The 22022-nt window shown below is 43.4% G+C and overlaps 1 protein-coding gene across 1 annotated transcript in view; it reads left to right on the top strand.

Moving 5' to 3' along the window:
• Positions 1-305: 305 nt before the first annotated feature.
• The window catches only part of LOC145351035 (protein kinase C epsilon type), a 555315-nt gene continuing 533598 nt past the window's right edge, over positions 306-22022 (top strand). Inside the window, exon 1 of the mRNA XM_080200633.1 lies at positions 306-691. Within this exon, the coding sequence (XP_080056759.1) occupies positions 344-691 (348 nt within the window). The 5' untranslated portion in view covers positions 306-343. The remainder of the gene's footprint in view (positions 692-22022) is intronic.

Here is a 22022-nt window from a genome sequence, read left to right as displayed (position 1 = left end):
CCCTTTCAGTGGGGAGTTGTTCTGTGCTGGGAGGAGGAGAAGGGGGGGTTGCTGGGGGGGTGGTTATTTTCTTATAATTTTGATAAATTTGTTTCCCCCCCCCACCACCCCACCCCTCTCCCTGGATCAACTTGTGCGGAGAAGTCTACAGACTGGGAGAAAGAGAGACCCCCCCCAAAAAAAAACATCCACTCACACTGAGACACAGATAGAGAGGGAGAGAGAGATCGCTTTGAACTCAAATAAGGGGCAGTTCAGGGAGTGAGTGGCGGGCTCCTCGGCGGATTTTCCTCTCTCTATCCCCCAACCCCCCCCCCCCCCCCCAGTCTCCGCAGCCGGAGCGATGGTGGTCTTCAATGGGTTGCTGAAGATCAAGATCAGTGAGGCTGTGGATCTGAAACCCACTCCCTGGTCCCTGAGACATGCCGTGGGCTCCAGGCCCCAGACTTTCCAGCTGGACCCTTACATCGCCCTGAACGTGGACGACTCGCGGATCGGCCAGACCTCCACCAAGCAGAAGACCAACAGCCCCGCCTGGAACGACGAGTTCGTTACCGACGTGTGCAACGGCAGGAAAATCGAGCTGGCCGTCTTCCACGATGCGCCCATCGGCTACGACGACTTTGTGGCCAACTGCACCATTCAGTTCGAGGATCTGCTACAGAACGGCAGCAGGCACTTCGAGGACTGGGTAAGGGCGCTGCTTCTGAAAATGTGTTAACAATTCAAACAAACAATTCCCTTCCCCAGCCCAGCACTGTGACCGTCAGGCTGACAGGCAGTGTTATTATTATTATTATTCAGCGCCCTCTCCACCACATCCCTCTCTCAACAACGTGTGTCTCCAGCCTGTCATTGACAAGGGAGAGTTGCAGTTTATTGAGAATACAGTGAGTCTCTCTCCTCCCCAACCAACCATTTGTGTCGCATCCATATCCCACTGATTTATTGATTCATTCCATAGTGTAGTAATTGTGGAAAAAATGGTCTTGTTTATAATTAATTTTTATAATACTGCACATCCTGTTTTAAGTGACGCTTGATATCAAGAAGTTCACACCTCCAAGAAACCTTTGCTTAAATCTCAATGCACGTACAATCAGTGCTAGTGTACATTGTTGCCGGTTGATCTTCCGATCTGTTCCAGTGCACAGTGTGTGTCTGGTCACCATTGCATTGTCCACATATCAATAATTCAATAGGTACATGCGTTATTACAATAAATCTATTAAGATTTTTGACTTTCTCTTTATTCCCTCTTCAGAGAGAAGATTCTCTCTTCAGAGGGAATAAAGGGAAAGCCAAAAACCTTAATAGATTTTAATTTTTGGTGGTGACATTTCTTACACAAAAAACTTTAGAAAACGCACACACAAAAGTACCCAGATATGGATGGAATCTATGGTTGTATGCGGTGAAGGTTTGACTTGAGGATGATAGGGTGGCAGGGTGGCACAGTGGTTAACTGTTGCCTCACAGCACCAGGGACCCGGGTTCAATTCCTGGCTTGGGTCACTGTCTATGTGGAGTTTGAATGTTCTCCCTGTGTCTGTGTGGGTTTCCGCCTGGTGCTGTGGTTTCCTCCCACAGTCCAAAGATGTGTGGATTGGTCATGCTAAATTGCACCTTAGTGTCAATGGGACTGGCTAGGGTGAATGTATGGGGTGATGGGGATTGGTATTGTGGTCAGTGCAGACTTGATGGGCTGAATAACCTCCTTCTGTACTGTAGGATTCTATGAGCTGTGATGTGGTGAGCATCTTAAGATATTCAGGAGCATCATTTAGCAGCTTGGGCAAGTTTGAATTTAGGCAACATACCCTTGATTTTTAAAAGTGCTGTGTTCTGTTGTCTGCTCAAGGTTACATGTATAATGGTGCCATAACACGATTATTAATTTATAGTATGAATTTGAGTGTAGGTGCAAATGGTTACAGGTAATGCAGACTAGGTGAAGCTTTTTAAAAAAAAATCAAACAATAACTCTTGGATGCTGCATGATAAAAAGTGTGCTATATAGTTGGATATCCTTGGGGACGTTGCCATTGTGTGTTATGTATAAAATAATTTTGAGGCTGTTTATGAATAATCTCTTTACAGTTTTGCTACACATAATTTCCAAATCTCTTCCCTTCCCCCATTCTGAAGTATCAGTTCATGCGAAGGAAGCTGGCACAGATGAGAGTGGTGATCGAGGCCCACAATGGTATCTGTCATTGAGCTAATTAACAGTGTGAATTATTCATTTTAATATATTCTGATTAGTTTCTGCAGTGTATTGTGGAGCGGGTGAGGAGGGGTAATGATAGCAATCATTTTGGAAAGGAATGTACTTAAGCGATCATTTTTCCCTAACAAAGCTATTTGTACCCTCTGATAGATGTATATTGTGATGACAAATAAACTTTTTTTTGAGGTAGAAATTCATCCTTTGTCCAAACTCACATCACTGAGTTGCCAGATGATTTGGCAGGAGTACGCCCTTTAGCCCCTTGAGCCTCTTTCACCATTCAAATAGACTGCAACTAATCCGTACCTTAACTTCATTCACCCATCATGTTCCATTTCTCTTGATATCCTTAGCCTAAAGAAAATCTATCAACAACAACTTACATTTGTAGAGTACTTCTAATGTGTTAAAATGGTCTAGGGAGTAAAATATGCTGCCCATCCACAAAAGATATTACGTTAGATGGCCAAATACTTGCTTGATGTGGTAGGTTTTAACGAATGTCTTTAAGCAGGAAAGCAAAGAGGCAGAGATGTGTAAGGAAGTACAATAACTCCAGGAGTCAGCTTTAAGGAACGGTGCTTTATTGTACAAAATGAAGTAAAGTAATACCACAAGCCTGTGGTGAACACAAACAGGTACAAACTGGGACTGCACAACAATGGACCCACTCAGGGGCCTGCTTTACAAAGGGCTTGATATACGAGCTCTGCTTGGTTAGTTAATTACCAATCTCCAAGGAGCTCATATTCTATGTGTCCAACAGGGAGGTCAATCAGTGATTCCCCATGCAAGTCTGGGGGTTATCGCAGGAGGGAATTCCAGTGCTCAGCACCTAGGCAACTGAAGGCACAGCCAGCAGTGGTGGAACGATTAAAATTGTGGATGCTTAAGAAGCCAGAATGAAAGGAGCTCCGATATCTCGGAGGGTTGTGGAGCTGGTGGAGATAATATGGATAGGAAGCGGTGGTCAAGATTTCAGATTTTTATAATGTCTTTGCCTCTGCTTTTATTTTTCTGTGGTGACTAACGCAAAATAACATTTTTTTAAAGCACACAAACCTAAGTAGATATAAACGCAGGTCATGGGTTATGTGAGGTGAGCATCCAATGGGAAACTGAAATGTTTGTTGGCAGTTCAGAGAAATTAAAGTTTTGGCAACGAACTACAGCTTTTTAAAAAAATCTACACTGCTTGTATTGTCTGTTCAAGTTTATATTGTACCCATAATGGTGACATGACACCTATTTTTATTATTTCGTAGCATGCATTTTAGTACCGATGCAAACGGTTATATATGCTGAGCATGTGGAACATATAGAAAATAAAATAAAACCCTTGGCAGACTTTATCTTGCTGTATCCATTTCCATAGATATCCTTGGGGGAAATAAATTCTCTCTGTGTTATGTGTAACATAATTTTGAGGGCTGTTTATAAAGAATGTGTTTACAGTTTAACTACAAATGGTGCACAAAGGAAAGATTGGAGAGCAAGGACAAGAACTTTAAAACCAAGGCTTGCTTGAATAGGGGCTAATAAAGGTCAGTGAGCACAAGACATGATGGTGAATGGGACCCGGCCCGAGTAAGGACATAGGCAGCAGAGCTTTGGACAACCTCATGTTTACGGAGTGTAGAATTTGGAAGAGTAGCCAGGAGTGTGTAGGACTGGTCAAGTCTAGAGGCAATAGTGACATAAATGAGGGTTTCAGCCTCATGAGCAGAGACAGTCGGTTGATGTTGCTGAGGTAGAGATAGATGATATTTCATCTATCATGAAATATATAGATGACCATTATCATGAAGATATGGTTGAGAGCTCATCTTGGGGTCAGATACGACACCAAGGCTTCAAACAGTCTTGTTTCATCTGACTGTTGCCAGAAAGCGGGGATGGGTTCGGAATCACTACTGATAGCCCAATCCACAACTGCTTTCCTGAGAGTGCTTCTGCCTCCACATTATTGATCTAAGTCATGAAAGCTTCAATTGACGCAGCATCCAGTCTCTTGGGGAGAAACATTTCCAGAATTTTCTGACCCACTGTGTGAAGAAATACCTTCTGATTTTATTCCTGACTGACCAGGTTGCAACTTTAAGATAACGGTCCTGAAATTGGGTTCTGTCGCACTGCTGCTGTTGGCTACAGAATGGTGCTATGTCTACTTGTGGTATGGTGGCCAATACCACAAAGGGCACTGCCCTGGGCACTCTGTGCCTGCACTGGAAGCTTCAGAAGAAGTTCTTTCGTGATGTTAAACAGCTACTCCTGCTGATTTGACACTTGTTTCAATAACTTGATGTGTACATTTATTCCTTTTGTTTGCACAATGTGGGTAGTGCTGGCTTAATTTATTTCCAGACCAAGTTGTCTGTTCTTTCTCCACAGATGCTGTCAGACCTGTTGAGATTTTTCAGCATTTTTTGTTCTTGTTTCAGATTCCAGCATCCACGATCATTTGGTTTTATCCCGAAGAATCACTGGTCTTACTTTTTAAAAAAATTATTCATGCAATGTAGGTGTCATTAGCTGGGCCAGCATTTATTGCCTTTCAGCTCAGTGGCTTGTTACGGTAATTGAGAGGGCATTTAGGAGTCAACAATATTGCTGTGGCTTTGGAGTCACATATAGGTCAGACCAGATAAGGATGGCAGATTTCCTTCCCTAAAGGATGTTAGTGAACCAGATGGGGTTTTATGACAATGGTCATCACTAGACTTTTTAAGCATTGTATTTAAATTTCCCCATCTGCTGTGGTGGGATTCAAACCCAACTCCCCAAAGCATTCCCTTAGATAGCATAAGATAAGATCATTGGGGTGTAACTCAGTAGATCTAAGGTCACACTATCTGTTGATTGCAGACCTTGCCAGATAACAGAACGAGAAAGTTGAGAAGGGAAATAAGGCAGGAATATACTTTTATCCTGAATACTATCAGTGACACTTGGTGCTAGGTCTCAGTCACAGCTAGCCCCACGATGCACAACACCATCTCCTCATTAGATTCAGGGAATTAACTCATGCCTGTCCCCTCCTGATTTAGCTTTACGCTCTTCTATTGCATATTAGTTGGTTTGTGGGCTGGTAGTGCGTTTGACTCCAGATTAGAAGGTTGCGTATTCACATCACATCTGGCTCACAGAGTTTTGGGCGGCGCAGTGGTACAGTGGTTAGCACTGCTGCCTCCTTCAGGGACCTGGGTTCAATTCCTGGCTTGGGTCACTGCCTATGGAATTTGCATGTTCTTCCCGTGTTTGCATGGATTTCCTCTGGATGCTCCGGTTTCCTCCCACAGTCCAAAGACGTGCAGGTTAGGTGCATTGACCGTGCTAAATTTCCCCTTAGTGTCCTGGGATGCGCAGGTTAGAGGGATTAGAGGGGTAAATTGTGGGGTGCTGTGGATAGGGCCTGGGTGGGGTTGTTGTTGGTGCAGACTTGATGGGAGAAATTGCCTCCTTCTGCACTGTAGTGTTTCTATGATTTATATTACCCTGTCCTGCAAGAGAACAATGGAATGTGATTGTGTTGCATTGTATTTGATTGATATCCCTGCCATAACTGAATAGCTGGAAGTATGTGGAGGCAGCGAGAGGTGAGTATGAGACTGGCAGTATTGGAAGGTGTGTGAGGGTGTAATGAGTATCTGCCTATTAGACATGAGTCCTGTGTATTGGAGATTGTTGGTGGGCAAGTGGTGAAAATGTAGTGGATAGGAGATGTCATGTGATGATGCATTCACTGACCACCTGTGTGAAGCTATTGAACTTCTCCTGCATGGTTGCCAGGTCTACAGGGCCAGATTGCAGCAGATGATCAAATGTGCTCATTCTCTTTAGCAGGCAGCCCTTGACGGCACTTGCCCAAGACTGGAAAATCCCACCCGAGGTCAATGGATCTTTGCATGGTCTGCCCCCCTGTCCGCTATGATCCAAGTGGCAGGTGGGATGGGGAAATTCCACCCATGGCATCTCTTCTATTCACCTCCATGGCTAAGGGCTCCAGTGCTGAACCTTTGAACTGCAGAGCCCTTGCTCTGTCTTGGTGCTCCATTGCCCTTCCCTCCATTTGCAACAGTAATGGTCAGCATCCTCCTGCTTTTAGTCAATGCAAGCTTCTCTTTAGAAGGGACAAACTGCCTCTAAATGATGGGTTTATCCATACTCCCTTTTATCCCAGACCTCTGGGACTGTCCAGGAATCAAAGGAAGATTGGAAAATTTTGGCCAGTACTGCCTTAATTTTCACTTTTTCTTCCCTCACATCCACGAATGCAACCAATACTTTTAATCTTTAATGGGATATGGATGTCATTGGCAAGGCCAGCAGTTGTTGCCCCGTCTCGAATTTCCCTTGATTTGAGTGGCTTGCCCATTTCAGAGGGCAGTTGAGAGTCAACTACATTGCTGTGGCTCTGGAGTCACACGTGGGCTAGATCAGATTTCCTTCCCTAAAGAACATTAGTGAACCAGATGGGGTTTTCCGACAAACTATGACAGTTGCCATGGTAACCATTACAGTGATTTGGCTTTCAATTCCATGTTTTATTAATTGAATTTAAATTCCACCAGCTGCCATAGTCGGATTTGAATCCATATCCCCAAAGTATTAGCCTGGGATTACCAGTTCACTAACATTAACACAAATATCTCCCTATCAACATGATTTAGGAACTTTATGTACATAATCGGTGCATACTTTCAAGTATCACCTCATCATCAATTTTTACCCATCCAGTATCTCAACTATCTAATTTTTCACTCTGACTTGAATACTATCTTCTTCCTTGATGAAGACAGATGCAAAGCACTCGTTTGGTCTGTCAGCCTATTTGCTTACATCTCTTTTTTAGTCCTTAATCAGCCCACCCCTCCTCACACTACCTTTTAGCATGTTTATGGAAGATTTTAAAATTGCCTTTTATGTTAGCTGCTAATCTTCTCTCATATCGAGAGGACAGGTTGGCTGATTTGCCATTAGGATGGTGCGTTTTGTCAGATAGACCTGGCTTCTGCGCAGGAGCTCACTCAAGCAGTGGGAATTCCAAGATACATTGATTAAGCAGAGTCTTGTGTGAAGGGTAAGTACCAGCATCGACCAGTTGGTCTGAATGCTCTTTTTCTGTGCTATAGATTCTGTGTAATTTGATGGAATAACTGAGGAGAGAATCTGCACCCGCCACACTGTGATGTTGTTCTGTGGTGCTTCTAATGCACTTCACTCTGTAGTTTACTTGACACGATGGCAGTTTAGCATTTGCTACATTTGGGTGGGGGTGGAGAAGAAAGTGTTTGTTCAGCCAAAGGCATGATTTTATATTCCGACAGTTTGTAATAAGTGCAAGCTCTTTGCGTTGTCTGTGAACTGCCCAGGTGTTGCCGGCTTTATATTCAGGTTTGCTGAAGTTAATGAATATATAGGGTCTTAGGTCAGAATATGCCAACAGATTCAATAGTTTGATCTCTTGGTGAAAAATGACACCTTTGTTAGCACCTATAATGTCATGCTAATCTTCTCTCATATTGAGAAGACAGGTTGGCTGGTTTGCCATTAGGATTGTGTGTTTTGCCAGATAGACCTGGCTTCTGCATAGGAGCTCATAGAAGCAATGGGAATTCCAAGATACATTGATTAAGCAGAGTCTTGAGTGAAGCATAAGTACCAGCCATACTTCTTTATCACTGCTTTTCTTGCCTGAGCAATTACCTCTCAATAATAAACACAAGTAATAGTTGGAAAAATTAAATTACTGATGCGTAATATCGATTTCTGTTGATTTTGTTAAGTTGCATAGGCATTCATAACTGCCGCATTGCCCCAAACCCAAAGACTGAATCACTTTCTTTAATGCGCTCCGTGCTATGTGGCTTTGTAAGTGTGATATGTGCAATACATGAAATACTTTTCCAAGTACCATTTCGGAAGAGAATTACTCTTGTGATTTCTCATGTTCTGACATCACATCATGCACAAGAATAAACCTGTAATTTTTTGCCATCTTAAGTCATTCATCCACAGTTTTTAATTACAGATGCTGTCACTGTGTAGTGGTACGGGAACTTTTATAGTGCATATCTTCTGTGCAGGCTATTTATTTTGACAATCTGTTCATCCACTACATGGAATAGGATCATGAAGGGATGGACAACAGAAGGAAGCCATTCAGCTGATTGTGCTTTTGCCGTTTGAAAGAAGTGTCTTGGTATCTGATTAGCCCCATTTCCATGTTCTTTCTCTGTAGCTCTGGATTTGTGATGATTATAACTCGCAGTATAAATTGATTTCCTTGTGTCGCCTCTGACTCTTTTGCCAATTACCTTACATTTATGTCTGGTTGTTGACCCTCCTACCCTAGAAACTGTGATTGTGCAGTGTTCAGTGAAGCATTACATGACCAAATACAGTGAGACCTGGATAATATCCAGGCTTGTGTTAACAAGTAGCAAGTAAGCATTCGCACCGCACGAGTACCAGACAATGACCATATCCAGCAAGAGAGAATCTGACCATTGCTTTTTGACATTCAATGACTTAACATTGCTGAATTCCCCATTATCAACATCCTGGGGGGGAAAAGGGGGGGTTGGTGGTTTTGTGTGTGTTACCCTTGACCAGAAATTGAACTGCACTATCCATATAAATACTTTAGCGACAAGAGGTCAGAGGCTAGGGATCCTGTGATGGGTAACTCACTTTGTGACTGCCCAAACCTGTCCACCATCGACAAGGCACAAGTCAGGGGTGTGATGGAATACTCCCCACTTGCCTGGATAAGTACAGTTCTAACAACACTCAAGAAGCTTGACACCATCCAAGACAATGTAGCCGTCTTGATTAGCACTCCATCCCCAAACATTCACTCTCTCCACCACCAATAACCAGTGACCAGTGTGTACCACCTACAAGATGCACTGCAGGAACTTACCAAGGATCCTTAGGCAGCACTTTCCAAACCTGTGACCATTATCATCCAGAAGACAAGATCAGCAGGCACATGGGAATGCCACCACATGGAAGTCCCCCTCCAAGTCACTTGCCTTCCTGACTGAGAAATATATCGCCCCTTACCTATTGTTGGGTCAAATTCCTGGGCAACTCCCTCCCTAATAGCACTGTGGGTATACCTACACCACACAGCCTGCAACGGTGCAATAAGGCAGCTCATCACCACCTTCTCAAGGGCAGTTAGGGACTGGCAATAAATGCTGGCCAAGCCAGTGATGCCCATACCCCATAAATGAATAAAAATAAAATTTTTCTTTATTTGCTCTATCATAACCTTTCAAGATTTTGGAAACATCTATTAAACATCCGTGCTTCAAAGAGATCAATACTAGTTTCTGCAACCCCTCCATGTAACTGATATCTTCAATCCCTGCTACAATTCTAGTAAAAATTCATCTGTACTATCTCCAAGACCATAGTATTGTTCCTCATCTATGTTGCCTGGACTTGGCTGCAATATTCCAGCTGGGTTCTAACTAGTTTTTCTTAAAGATTTAATATTCCTTTATTACCTCTATGGGTGATATTCCAACTTTCTCAAAACCCATCCTTTTACATTTTTGATCAACAAGAGAGTCAAGGGTTATGGGAGATGGACAGGAAAGTGGAGTTGAGGCCACAATGATATTATTGAATGGCCGTACAGACTCCAGGGGACTGAATGACCTAATCTTACTCCTAATTCTTGTGTGCACAGAGTTAAAATTAGGTCTATGTTTCAGTAAAACCAAGGATCTCATATGCCGCTTGAGCAGCTTTCTCAACTTGCCCCTGACACCTTCAAGACTTACGTGCACATGCCCCAAGTCTCTCTGTTCCTGCACCCCTTTTAAAATGTATAATGTAGTTAATATTGCGCTCATTCTTGCAATCACAATGAATTACGTCATATTTTCCACATTAAATTCGTTTGCCACATGCCTGTCCATTTCATTATGTCAAATGCTTTGGGGCTGGTATTAAGATCCTTGTTCTTCCAGACCATATATTAATGACCTATATATCAGCCAAGTCTCCATTCATTGTAGCGGGATCAGATAATCTCACTGACGTGAAATGGCCAGAGAGTTCTGGCTGGTATCGTCACGTGCTGCAACAATTCTGTGATTCCGTGATACGTCCTCCTGAAGTCTAGGACTATCTTCTCCACTGTTGATGATATTTCAGAGTCATTCAAAATTTTAAAATTATGCCTTGTATACTGTATACCCAAGTGCTCATCAGAAAGTACTAATACTGACTGTTGGGAGACAAGACTACATGTTTGATGTACATTCTGCAGAACAACCAAATACTCCCTACTTTCTGTCCCTTAGCCAATTTAGTACTCATGTAGTCACTGTCTCTTTAATGGTATGATCTTCAATTTTACTAACATTTCAAAAGGACGTTTCTCTTTGTCGAAATAAATGACAGTCAGCCATGACCATGATGAATGGCGGAGCAGGTTTGAAGGGCCAAATGGCCTCCTCCTGCCTCTGTCTTCTATGTTTCTTTGATATGCTACATACAACATAGAAAGTAACAGATAGCCATTTGAAGTGCGTGAAATATTTTTCCCTGCTGTCAATTTTCCATTGCCTCTCCTTTTTCTGATGTTGTAGGGGCACAGTTCCACTATTGGGTGGCACTCTCCAGTGGATAGTCCAAGTGGTTCTTCCTCATGCCTTCGACTTGAGGATAAATGTCACCAAGCTGTTCAAATAGTTGTTCCCCTGAGGCCCACAAAAAAGAGTTCAGCGTTTACCCGTGTCAGGCCTCTTCAGCTCCATTGCCTGTGGAACTGATTGGAACCTGTGCAGTGCAGACTTCCAGTAGTTCCAATCAAACATGGCACTTGGAACTCCATTTATGTGGTATAAGACTGATTTCAATATTCCAGTAGGCTGATACAGGCTGGCAGTTTGGTCACAAATCAGTAAGCCCGTTTGGAAACTGCAACAGCCATGTTGCTTGTGTTAATGGGGCACTGAGGATACTAACACCATTTTGAGGTTCATGTCACGTAAAGCTTGTGAAAAATCGAGCCTAAAGAATCAGGAAGAAGTGCTGTATTCAGGTTATGCAAGCTTGGGTAGGAAATGTAATTGAATTGGATCAAGAATTCTGATGCGGACAAGTGGCAAATAGAAAGAGGTGGTTCAGCGGAATGAGGAGAGATGTTGAGAGAGAAGAGGAGAAAAAAGGGAAGAGATGTGCAGATTAGGTTGGTTGGCCGTGCTAAAATTGCCCCTCAGTGTCCTGAGTAGTGTAGGTTAGAGGGATTAGTGGGTATAATGTGTAGGGATATGGGGGTAGGGCCTGGGTGGGATTGTGGTCGGTGCAGACTCGATGGGCCGAATGGCCTCTTTCTGCACCGTAAGGTTCTATGATTCTAGAAATGAGTAAAGGAGAAGAGTAGGTACCTGAGGGAATATTGTAACCCCTGAGTTTTCCCAGTGTATGGACAGGAATGGGTCTGATTCCTGTTTTTGTTGGGAGGTGGGTTGGGGTTAGGATTGAGTTTACGGTGTGATGTTAACATCTCTTTAAGAGAAGTTTTATTTTAAAATCATGATCTCTGCAGCTCTCGTAGCTTCAGTGTTTCTCAGTTCACAGCCTTAGCTGATGTCATTATGGCACTGGTTTGGAGATGTCCTTTCACTGCTGCTTAAATAGGGTTCGTTTATTTGTATTGGGATGTTATGACTCTGCATTGTTCGGAGAAAAAGTGGTTGGCAGGTCAGGTGAGAGGAATTCTTTCATTTTCTGTTTGGCTGCAAGTTTTGAGTTTTAGTTTTAAAAGGCACATTGAGCTGAAAAGAAGTCTCTTTCTCTCTCTCCCTGGGTTTAGAAATTCTGCTGGTCATTTGAAAGCAAGGTTTTGCCTTTCTGAAGGGGGGAAACCTGCTGTTGGTGGCTTGCCTAGAGCCCCTGGTGTTTTGGGAAGCTGTTCTGACTTCAAACTGTTCAGAGTCTTTCCAGAGAACTGCAGACTTCGTCCAAAGGACTGAATTCCAGCATCACATGAACATGAGTCTAAGTTGTATTGAACCTGTTTGTATGGTCTTGATTATAGGATTAGTTTAATTGGGACAGCTCCTATATTTGTTAATGAATATAGGAGCTGTCCCAATTAAACATTATTGTGGTTGCTTTAGTATTGTTTGTAATTGATAGAAGTTATTGCTAATATTCTTACGATACATGTTAACTGTATTTTTTAAAAAAGCTTTCTTTGATAAAAGCTCCCTAGTGGGTCATTTGTATCATGGCGGAAGTGAAACATCTCATGCTTATCCTAACCAAATTTAAGATGCAAAACTTATGATCCAGGTGGGCTCTGTAAAATACTTTGGAAGTTCTGACCTGAACCATAATACCTGCCAGGACTTATGATTCACGTGTTTTTAGGTGGATTTTTTCCTCATGGAGGTGAGGCAAGGTGCCTTTTGCCGCAAAATGTATTTGGAGTCCTTCTTCTGAATCAACACACAATGGTTCTGTCTGTGCTTATTCCTATCTTTGTGCTGGGGTGTGGTGGTGGTGGGGTCGGGGGGGTGTGTAGAAATATCAAGTTGGAGCTTGAGGACTAGTGGTTTGTCTAATGTGTGCATTTTAACCTGATATTTTGAGGGACTGCTTTGTTGGTTTAATTTACCTTGACTTTTAAATATTCAATTAATTTTTAATAGCTGCAATAATTTCAGGGATTACATTCTTCATCTTATGGCCCAATGTCCCTTGGCTTCCTTCTTCCCTAATATGTTCATCTTTTCAAGTGTGCATTTCTTTAATTTGCAGCTCTTTCTTTACTGTAGGCAGAGATAACCTTCGCAATATTTTTAGAAGGACTTTAGTAGAGAAGCCTCTGTTTAACACATTTGGACCTGGGTTCGATTCCTGACTTGGGTCACTATCTATGCAGAGTCTGCACGTTCTCCCTGTGTCTGCGTGGGTTTCCCCTGGTTGCTCTGGTTTCCTCCCACAGTCCGAAAGACGTGCTGGTTCGATACATTGGCTGTGCTAATTTCTCCCTCAGCGTACCTCAACAGCTACCAGACTGTGGCATCTAGGGGATTTCCATAGTAACTTCATTGCAGTGTTAATGTAAACCTTACTTATGGCACTAATAAATAAACTTTATAAAATTTTCTTCTGGTCATACATTTGTCCACACAGGTTGTTTGAAAGCAATGTGGGCTGGGCATTTGAGAGGCAGCAAACACAATTTTTAAAGAATGAAGTGCCAGTTGTTTGCTGAGGGGTTAGACAGAGGCCGCCAGGTAACCATAGGGGTTGCCCCATTGTTTTCATGTGTGTTGTGCTCACAAAAAATATAGCATTTATAAAGCAACTTTTGTAATGTCAGGACACCCCAAAGCACTTTACGACCAAGCAGGAACTTTTGAAGCGAACTCACTGTTGTAATGTGGGCAAGATGGCAGCCAATTCTTTGCACAGAAGAACTTATTAGTCATGTTTTTTTGCCGCTCCATGTTTTTCTCAGCTTTCATCCCTTTCATCTGAATTCTGAATTTAGCACTCGGATCGATTGTCCCAATTACTATTTTCCTGCTGTGAGTTGGACAGTAAGTATCAGCTGGACAGCTGAAGTGTCCCACCCTCCGTCGATAGAGATACATGGAAGCTTTCAACAAGAAAGCAATAACTGATCTCCTCGCCCCTCTCCCACCCACACCCCCTCATAATCCAAGGCAAGGATTCTGAGGCAATACTAACTGAACACTGACTATAAACTGAACTTGATTTGTATGGCATGAAGACAGGAAATGTTGGATAAACTCAACAGGTCTGGCAGCATCTGTGGAGAGGGCAACAGAATTAATGTTTCGAGTCCATATGATTGATCTTCAGAATCATTATAGAATCATCAAATCATAGAATCCCGACAGTGCAGCAGGAGGCCATTTGGCCCATCGAGCCTGCACCGACAACAATCCTGCCCAGACCCTATCCCCTTAACCCCATGTGTTTACCCTGCTCATACCCCGACATTAAGGGGCAATTTTAGCATGGCCAATCAACCTAACCCGCATTTCTTTGGACTGTGGGAGGAAACCTGAGCACACAGAGGAAACCCACGCAGATGGGGGTGCGGGAATATGCAAACTCCACAGGGACAGTCACCCAAGGCTGGAATTGAACCTGGATCCCTGGTGTTGTGAGGCGGCAGTGCTAACCACTGTGCCGCCCATTGATGTGAATGGCTCAGGACACTATAAACTTTGTTCATCCACTGAATAGTACTGAGGGGGGTGGCTGTGTCCTTTACCACCATTTAACAAATCTACTCTCCTTGTCCTGCTTCTGTTTTCCCAATATCACATCGCACTCCCTTTTGAAATTCCACTAGTCACTTATGAATCATTGCATTGCAATGTGGGAGTTCATTTGACTTCTGATTTTCTTCCCCTCTTTGAAGTTAAACCAAGTTGCGTCTTTGCTGTATTTTCCGTCATGGTCTAACCAGAAGCAGGAACTCGCTGTCTCACATTAATAAAGGGCAGGGAAAACCTCGGTTCTACCATTGCAAAATGCAACATGTTGAACCTCTGTACTGCTAAAGTGTCCTACGGAGGGAGAAAAAGGGATAATTCTTCAATAATTATAGTTTAAAAGAATCCATTTGATTTTGACACTGAGTCTCGATGATGAGATTTAAAAGAATCTTGCTATGAATTTAGCCTGACCATGAGATGACATCATAATTTTCACGGAACTATTGTTCCTTCTGCAAACAATTCAGGTCATGCTGAATTTTTTCAACTGGGAGCATCTGTTTCTCTTTCATCCCCTGTTGTAGAAAATGGCGTTAAACAGCCACTGTTCTCTTAGCAACCACATAACAACCAATGAACATGCTGCGAACAGGAGGCCCGAAATGACCTATAGAAGCATTCGTTGTTGCCAATGTGAAAAACTGTAAGTGGTGATTTTAACCTAATTCACCTAGTGGGACACCAAAGGGGTTGTATTAGCTGCCGTCCGGTCCGATGTGGTGTAAGTTGGATGGCCGTTCTGATGTTATCAGATTCCTGCTGCGTGGTTCAGGTTAAAGCTATCCCCACATTTTGTTTTGCATTGACATCACCATGCGCTGCAGCTACACAGAGCTAACTATAGTTTCATTCATATTTTCTTTTATTCATGGATACTCACTATTTCTTCTAGTGTCAGGGCTGGCTGCATTCAGAATCTTCCGATCTGGAGTTTGATCATAGAATCCGACAGTGCAGAGAAAGGCCACTCGGCCCATCGACCACAATCCTACACAGGCCCTATTCCCACAACCCTACATATTTACCCTTCTAATTCCCTGACACCAGGGTCGATTTAGCATGGCCAATCCACCCTACCTGTACATCTTTGGACTGTGAGAGGAATTTGGGGGAAATCGAAACGCCCAGAGGAAACGCACTCCAGTGGTTTAAGTCTTGTGGTGAGCGGGAAAGTTGGTGTGATTCCCACAGGCATTGGGACGGCTGAGCATGCACAATCTTCTGCTGTTCAGCTTGTTAATTACACATCCGTGAGGAACACGGTGAATCTCACGGTGGGACGGGCAGGAAAATGCTCAATCTAACATTACCTCATGGGTCCAATCTCCTGGCGCCATATATAAAGGGCACCCAGTCAGCCTTTCCCTCAATGCAGGTCAGGAGCTCCATATTATTCCTTGTGGTTGCAGCTCCTGCTGGAGAAGCTGGCAGACGTGAGTGACCCAGGACAATCGAGGGCACAGCTGGCGTTGCCTTTCTTTCATTTCTAGATAAGAACACTGCTTCTGATATATCCACGACCAATGATCACTGTTGCGGTAGATCCTGTTTTCCTGCCTGTTGACTCCTAATGGAAAGATGTTCCATTAGCTGGATTGGCCGTACTAAATTGCTGCTTAATGTCCAAAGATTTGTAGGTTAGGTGGATTAGCCATGTAAGTGTGTGTGTTACAGGAATAGGACAGAGGGGAGATGTTTTTTCAGAAAGTTGGTGCAGACGCAATGGGCTGAATGGCCTTTCTGCATGGTAGGGATTCTCTGGATTGCTACTTGGGGTCTTCCTGCCCCTGGACCAGTGCCAACCTGCGATGGGCCTTCCTCCTCATCTGGATGTGAGCCATTACCAAGTCAGCATTGATCGCAGTCTGATCATCAATGTATGGTGGATGTGTGAATGGATTGAAGTGACACATTCAGTGAGCATGTCCTTTACAGGTTTCCCTCCATTTTAAAGCCCGTAGCCAGTGTTAAGCCTTTCATGTGGCCTCCAACTAGACAAGGCATATCCACCCCACCCCACCCCTTGTAGGTGAAGGACATCCTGGAAGAGCAATAATGGGTATTCCTCCTCTTTATACATGACTGTGCATGTTTGATCAGGTGATGGGACCATCTGACGTGATTCCACTTGCCTTCATTACCCTCAGTACTCTACAGAGAGACCATTGCTGCGGCAGCATAGAAAGACCAACTGTATGAACCCTTGCCAACCACGACCATTCAGCTGGAATAATAGAGATTGTGAGTTGTCTGTTGCCCACCAGCCGTGCCCCTTAGCAGCATTCCTCCTCCCTTCCTCCCTTCACCCTTGTCTCTGACAGTGGCAGATAACAAATGGCACAGACTGATTGGTGGCTCCTGCTGAGGTCTTGACGCTATAGGACTGGTGAGCCAGTGACAAACTTGCTGCTGTGTGTGTTTCACCATGTAGAGGAGAACACAACAGAGCATCTTTGACTCAATTATTAGGGTGTCCCTGTAGTTGGTCACTTGAAGGCTACCCAATGGAAAAGACCCTTGTCCCACTTTGAGGGACTTCACTTATTGACTGTGTGGTCAAGCTCAGATTTAAAATAAGGCATGTGACACATTCCAGACTTGCTCCACAACTTCTCCCTTCCCCGTGACTCACCAATTCCCTTCTTCACCATTGAACCTCCGCCCGTTATTGTCCCAAGGCCCATCTTGATCCTGCCCCCTCTTGTCATCTCTGTGCCACCTGTGGCATCTCCCTCCGTGATCCCCCACACGCATGAAACCTTCTCCTAACAAGACTCTCATCGTGGACCTGCCACCCTACTGCATCCCACTAATTGTCATTAATTGGCTCAAAGGCAGATTGCCCATGTGATATCTACCTCAGCTCTGGTAAAATTCCAGGAGAGGCAGGTAGGCCCCTCACCATCCCACCAGTTTGAGTCCAGTACCATATTGCTAGACATTTCTTTGCTTCATTCCGATTGGCAGCTAACACCTTAAGCTGCTGCTATGTAGGCAAGGTCAGAATTCTCACTTCTTGCGATATTTGTTGATAAGCTGCAAAAGAACTAACTTGGTAGGGCTCCAGAGTCTGTGGAACATCAGCAAGGTATGCTTCTGCATTAGATGCTTGCAGCTCATGGGGAACATTGGGCCTTTGGCTATGATTACAGCACTGCTCGGGGATTTACAGAACAGCATCCATTAATGAGATGCTGAGGTGCTGGTTGCTGGAGTTCAAACTCTTGGAATTGGAATTCCTCAACTGGCAGCCTCGCTTGTCTTAACTCTCCTTCAGTTACACGCTTAGAAATTTAAGTACATAAATTCTGTATCCAGTAAGTAACAGAGTATTGAATAATAGTATTGATGTGGCCAGTTGCACAATGTCTCTTTTTCTGAAATGAATCTGTTGCTTTAAGATTATTTATTTGTCACAAGTAGGCTTACATTAACACTACAATGAAGTTACTGTGAAAATCCCCTTGCTGCCACATTCTGGCGCCTGTTCGGGTACACTGAAGGAGAATTTAGCATGGCCAATGCACCTAACCAGCACGTCTTTCAGACTGTAGGAGGAAACCCATGCAGTCGTGGGGAGAACATGCAGACTCCACACAGACAGTGACCAAAGCCAGGAATCAAACCTGGCGCTGTGAGGCAGCAATGCTTTACCAATACCAATGCAAGGTTCAGAGTATGATGCAGACATACTGACAACTGTGCTTCATAATGAGCTCTGTCTTCTCCTGGGCCATCAGGCTCTTTTAAAAGATTTTTGCCCTGAACTGTTGTGTTATTTGTGAAGTGCAAGTTGAGGGCAGCTGCCTGGTTGAGCTGGCTCACAGTTTCTGGTTCCAGTCTGCTTGAACCTGAGATGTGGGCCCGCTCTCAAATTATATTGCTTGCTTTTGCATCAATGCACAGCTGAAACCACTTTGAATTAATGTCAAACTGTAAGCGAATTAAAAATATTTAAAAAGAAAGTAATTAGTCTCAGTGGATAGGTTTTAAAGACATGAAGCCAATTCTGCTTTTAATATATAGCTGGAGCTAACATACTGTTTCAGGACATTGGAATGCCAGCACAGTGCTCCACAGCATATTAGGACTTGGACTAGCAACTGTAATCTCCACATTTTATTTTGTATACTTAGGCTGGATTTGGGTTTTGAATGTTAGTAGAAGTTCGGTCCCATGTATGATGGTGGAAGATCCTTTCCCTAGTTAAAGAAGACAAAACTTGTCTATTCTTCCCTATTTCCCAGATTGCCGGGAAATAGGGGAGATAGACGAGTTTTATCTTTAATTAGGGAAAGGATCTCCCACCATCATTACTTCCCCTACATGGTATTGTGATTATGAGCAAAGTACACAAGTTATGGGCATGAAGCCATTCCCTGATTCATGTCAGCCACCTCTTTGCAAACTCTCTCTTTCTAAAATGTACAATCAGTTCGCAAAAGAAATGTTAAATTTGGCGCAAGTGTTTGAAAAATGTATTCCATAAGTTAACAAAACCCAAACCAAATGGAGTATTCTAAGGTAGCAGAATCAAGTTTGAGGGAGCTATGTTGTTTAACTGTTAACTTTTACTTGTCATTTTTCCTCTTTGATAGTCTGGCTGTGTGGGAGAGTCAAGATAGGTGAAACTGACACGGTCTCTTTGATAGTGGTTTTTCTTGGCTCGAGCAAGCTACAACATCAGAGCTATGAACTGGGTTTATATTACAGCTTCAGAGACAGAAATAATAGGCAATACCTCGGGTTGATTAAATAGAGGGTAAACGATGGCTGGAAGTCTGTTTGTACAAAGCAGGCATACAAAGCTGACAAATGTGTGATGCTGCATGTCAAAGACACTGGAGCAGTTTCTGAATGTGGATCAAACCTCGAGAGTATTAACACTGCTCAAACGTCTTTTTTTTGATACTCATCATCTACTGTGTTTAGCTTTTGGATAATTTCTAATCTGTGGTTTTTATACATTTATTGTGACGCCATTTCCATTATACCAAAACATGCTTTAATATATTTTCTACTGTAGCCAGTGACAATACATTATTTGTAATATTAAGTCATTTGAGGCATGTAGGATATAGATGGTAATTAGCTTGGTGGATATGTCATCTGTTATGATCCGATCAGGAACCAGTAATTTTTGTTATAAGTAGACAAAGGTTGAAATCGCAGTTATCCGTGAAGAGAATAAACATACATGGCTTTAAACTAACAAAATAAATATACCAAAGTCAGAAAAGTAAAACAATTTATAATATCTTTCTACACTCTGACATTCAGAATCAACAGGAGATAAATTTGAAGCACAGGTAAACTGCACATTAAATAGCAGATCCAACCAAAACAGATCCCAAGGATTTCTCAGCAATCCGCCCAGACATCAGTGACTCTTGTGCGATACAATGGCTGGAATTTTACGGCCTGTTCCATGCCATAGGAATCGGAGCAGGTGAGGGGTGGACCTTGGAAAAGTCTGTTGACTTCCATTGGGATTTTCCAGTTTTGGGATAACCAAAGCCATAAAATCCTGCCCGATATCTTGTTAAAACTCTGACTTCCGCATAAGGGATGTGAATGCTTTACTTTTGAAGATCTAACCTTTATATTCTGCAAAGTCAGTCCAACTGAGGCAGCCTCAACAAACGCTGACCTCCCAATGGTTCAGTCTCTCCACCTGCAACTGCACACCACAAAACTCACAAAGCTGAACTCCTGCCTCTAATTACTCCCAACTCTTTCACAAACCACGAGCTTCACTAAGCCAGCACTGCCCCTCAGTTTGTCCAAACTCTAGTCTTTCAGCTGCTCTGAGCTCTAAATGGCTTTTACAGCTTCTGATTGGCCCTAACTGCCTGGTATGGAACCAGTAAGCTTTCACTATCTTCTCAGGTCTTCAGGGCTTTTCTGAGCCCTCACCGCCCGTGCTATGACGGCTCCCAGAGTTTCTCCATGAGCTGTAAACCACACAAGGTCCAAACTGCAACTGACTCCCCTTTGTCAGCAAGCACACAGATAAATTGAAATCAGAGACCTTCTTATGTTTCACCCATCTCCATGTTGACGTAGCCTTCCAGGGTTCAGTTCGTGCTTTTAAACAAATCTAGCTCTAACTTCCAAAATCAAGCATTTCTCTGGATTGCACTGTTTACAGGCAGTGTACACTTCTCCAGCGCTCCAGCTAAGTAAGTTCACTTGCTGTTTATGGCTTTTTTGAAATTCGGTCTCCAGCATCTCTAGGTAATTCCAGTGGGCTGTGTATGTCACTTAGGTGTTTAGTAACAGCTCGCTGCTTTTCCAGTTGGGATCAGCTGCGAGGGTAACAGCAGCCCTCAAGCAGGCCCAGGGGAAGAGATGGAATTAGATAGGAGAGGGTGAGTGCGGACTGGCAGGGTATTGCAGGTTGGAGGAGCACTCCTGGTAACCCTAGCTGCTTATCAAGGTACTAAAATTAAAAATGCACCATTTAGTTAGCACTGATTTAGCGTTACCATATGGCACCTCAAAGGAAACAGATTTGAAAAGAGTGAATTATGCTTTGTTGATTGTCTCAAAGTACGATGCTAAGTTAGCCATGCTGATTTACTTCTGTATGAAAGGCAAACAGACAGAAACTAATAAAACAATTAATCAAATTATTCAAACTTTTTTTTGCCAATGTTTCATCCATAAACTGTGAGAAGCCTGTGGATTGTGAGAAGCCAGCCTGGAGATGCTGTTTGGCAGTAGATAATTGAGATGTTCTTAACCTAATGGTACTAACATCAGTGGATCAGCAGGACCTGGAGCTGCTTTGCTGCCACACATGTCTGAGGCCTACGGCACCTATTTTCTCCCTCCTCTGGCTGGCTGATTAGCACAGATGGAAATCCCAGCAGATGCCCAGCAAAACTACACAAACATTTCAAAGTGAAAAAGATGAAATGCAAGTGTAATATCCACACAGTGTACTTATACTAAAAGCTTCCCTGATGATCTAAGAGGAATAGAGTCACACTGGTACGTTCCAAGTTTAATTCCCAGGCTGCACTGAGCTTGCCAATGTAAGTTTGGGCCGCGAGTTGACTCAGTGCTCTGAGGCTAAGGAGATCCTACAGTGCAGAAGGAGGCCTTTTGGCCCATCAAGTCTGCGCCAACTCTCTGATAGTGTGTCTTATCCGGGCCCTCTGCCTTGCCCTATCCCCGTAACCGCACACATTTACAATGACTAATCCACTAATCTACATATCTTGGGACACTATAGGACAATTTAGCCTGACCAATCCATCTTTGCAATGTGCGAGGAAACCAGAGCACTTGGAGGAAACCATGCACACACGGTGAGAATATGCTAACTCCACATAGTCACCCATGGATGAATTGAACCCAGGTCCCTGGCGCTGTGAGGCAGCGATATTAAGCACTGTGCCACCGTGTTCAAAGCTCCACTCCTTTATTCTTGTGTTCATAGCTCCCACTTCCCAATCTTATCCTTTCAGCTCTGCCAAAACAAAATGTGTGCATGTGTG

The sequence above is a fragment of the Carcharhinus amblyrhynchos genome, chromosome 12 (assembly GCF_965287045.1).
Source record: "Carcharhinus amblyrhynchos chromosome 12, sCarAmb.v2.hapA, whole genome shotgun sequence".
NCBI lineage: Eukaryota > Metazoa > Chordata > Chondrichthyes > Carcharhiniformes > Carcharhinidae > Carcharhinus > Carcharhinus amblyrhynchos.
The sequence above is the reverse complement of the archived record's forward strand: the minus strand, read 5'-3'. Positions and strand labels throughout refer to the sequence as shown.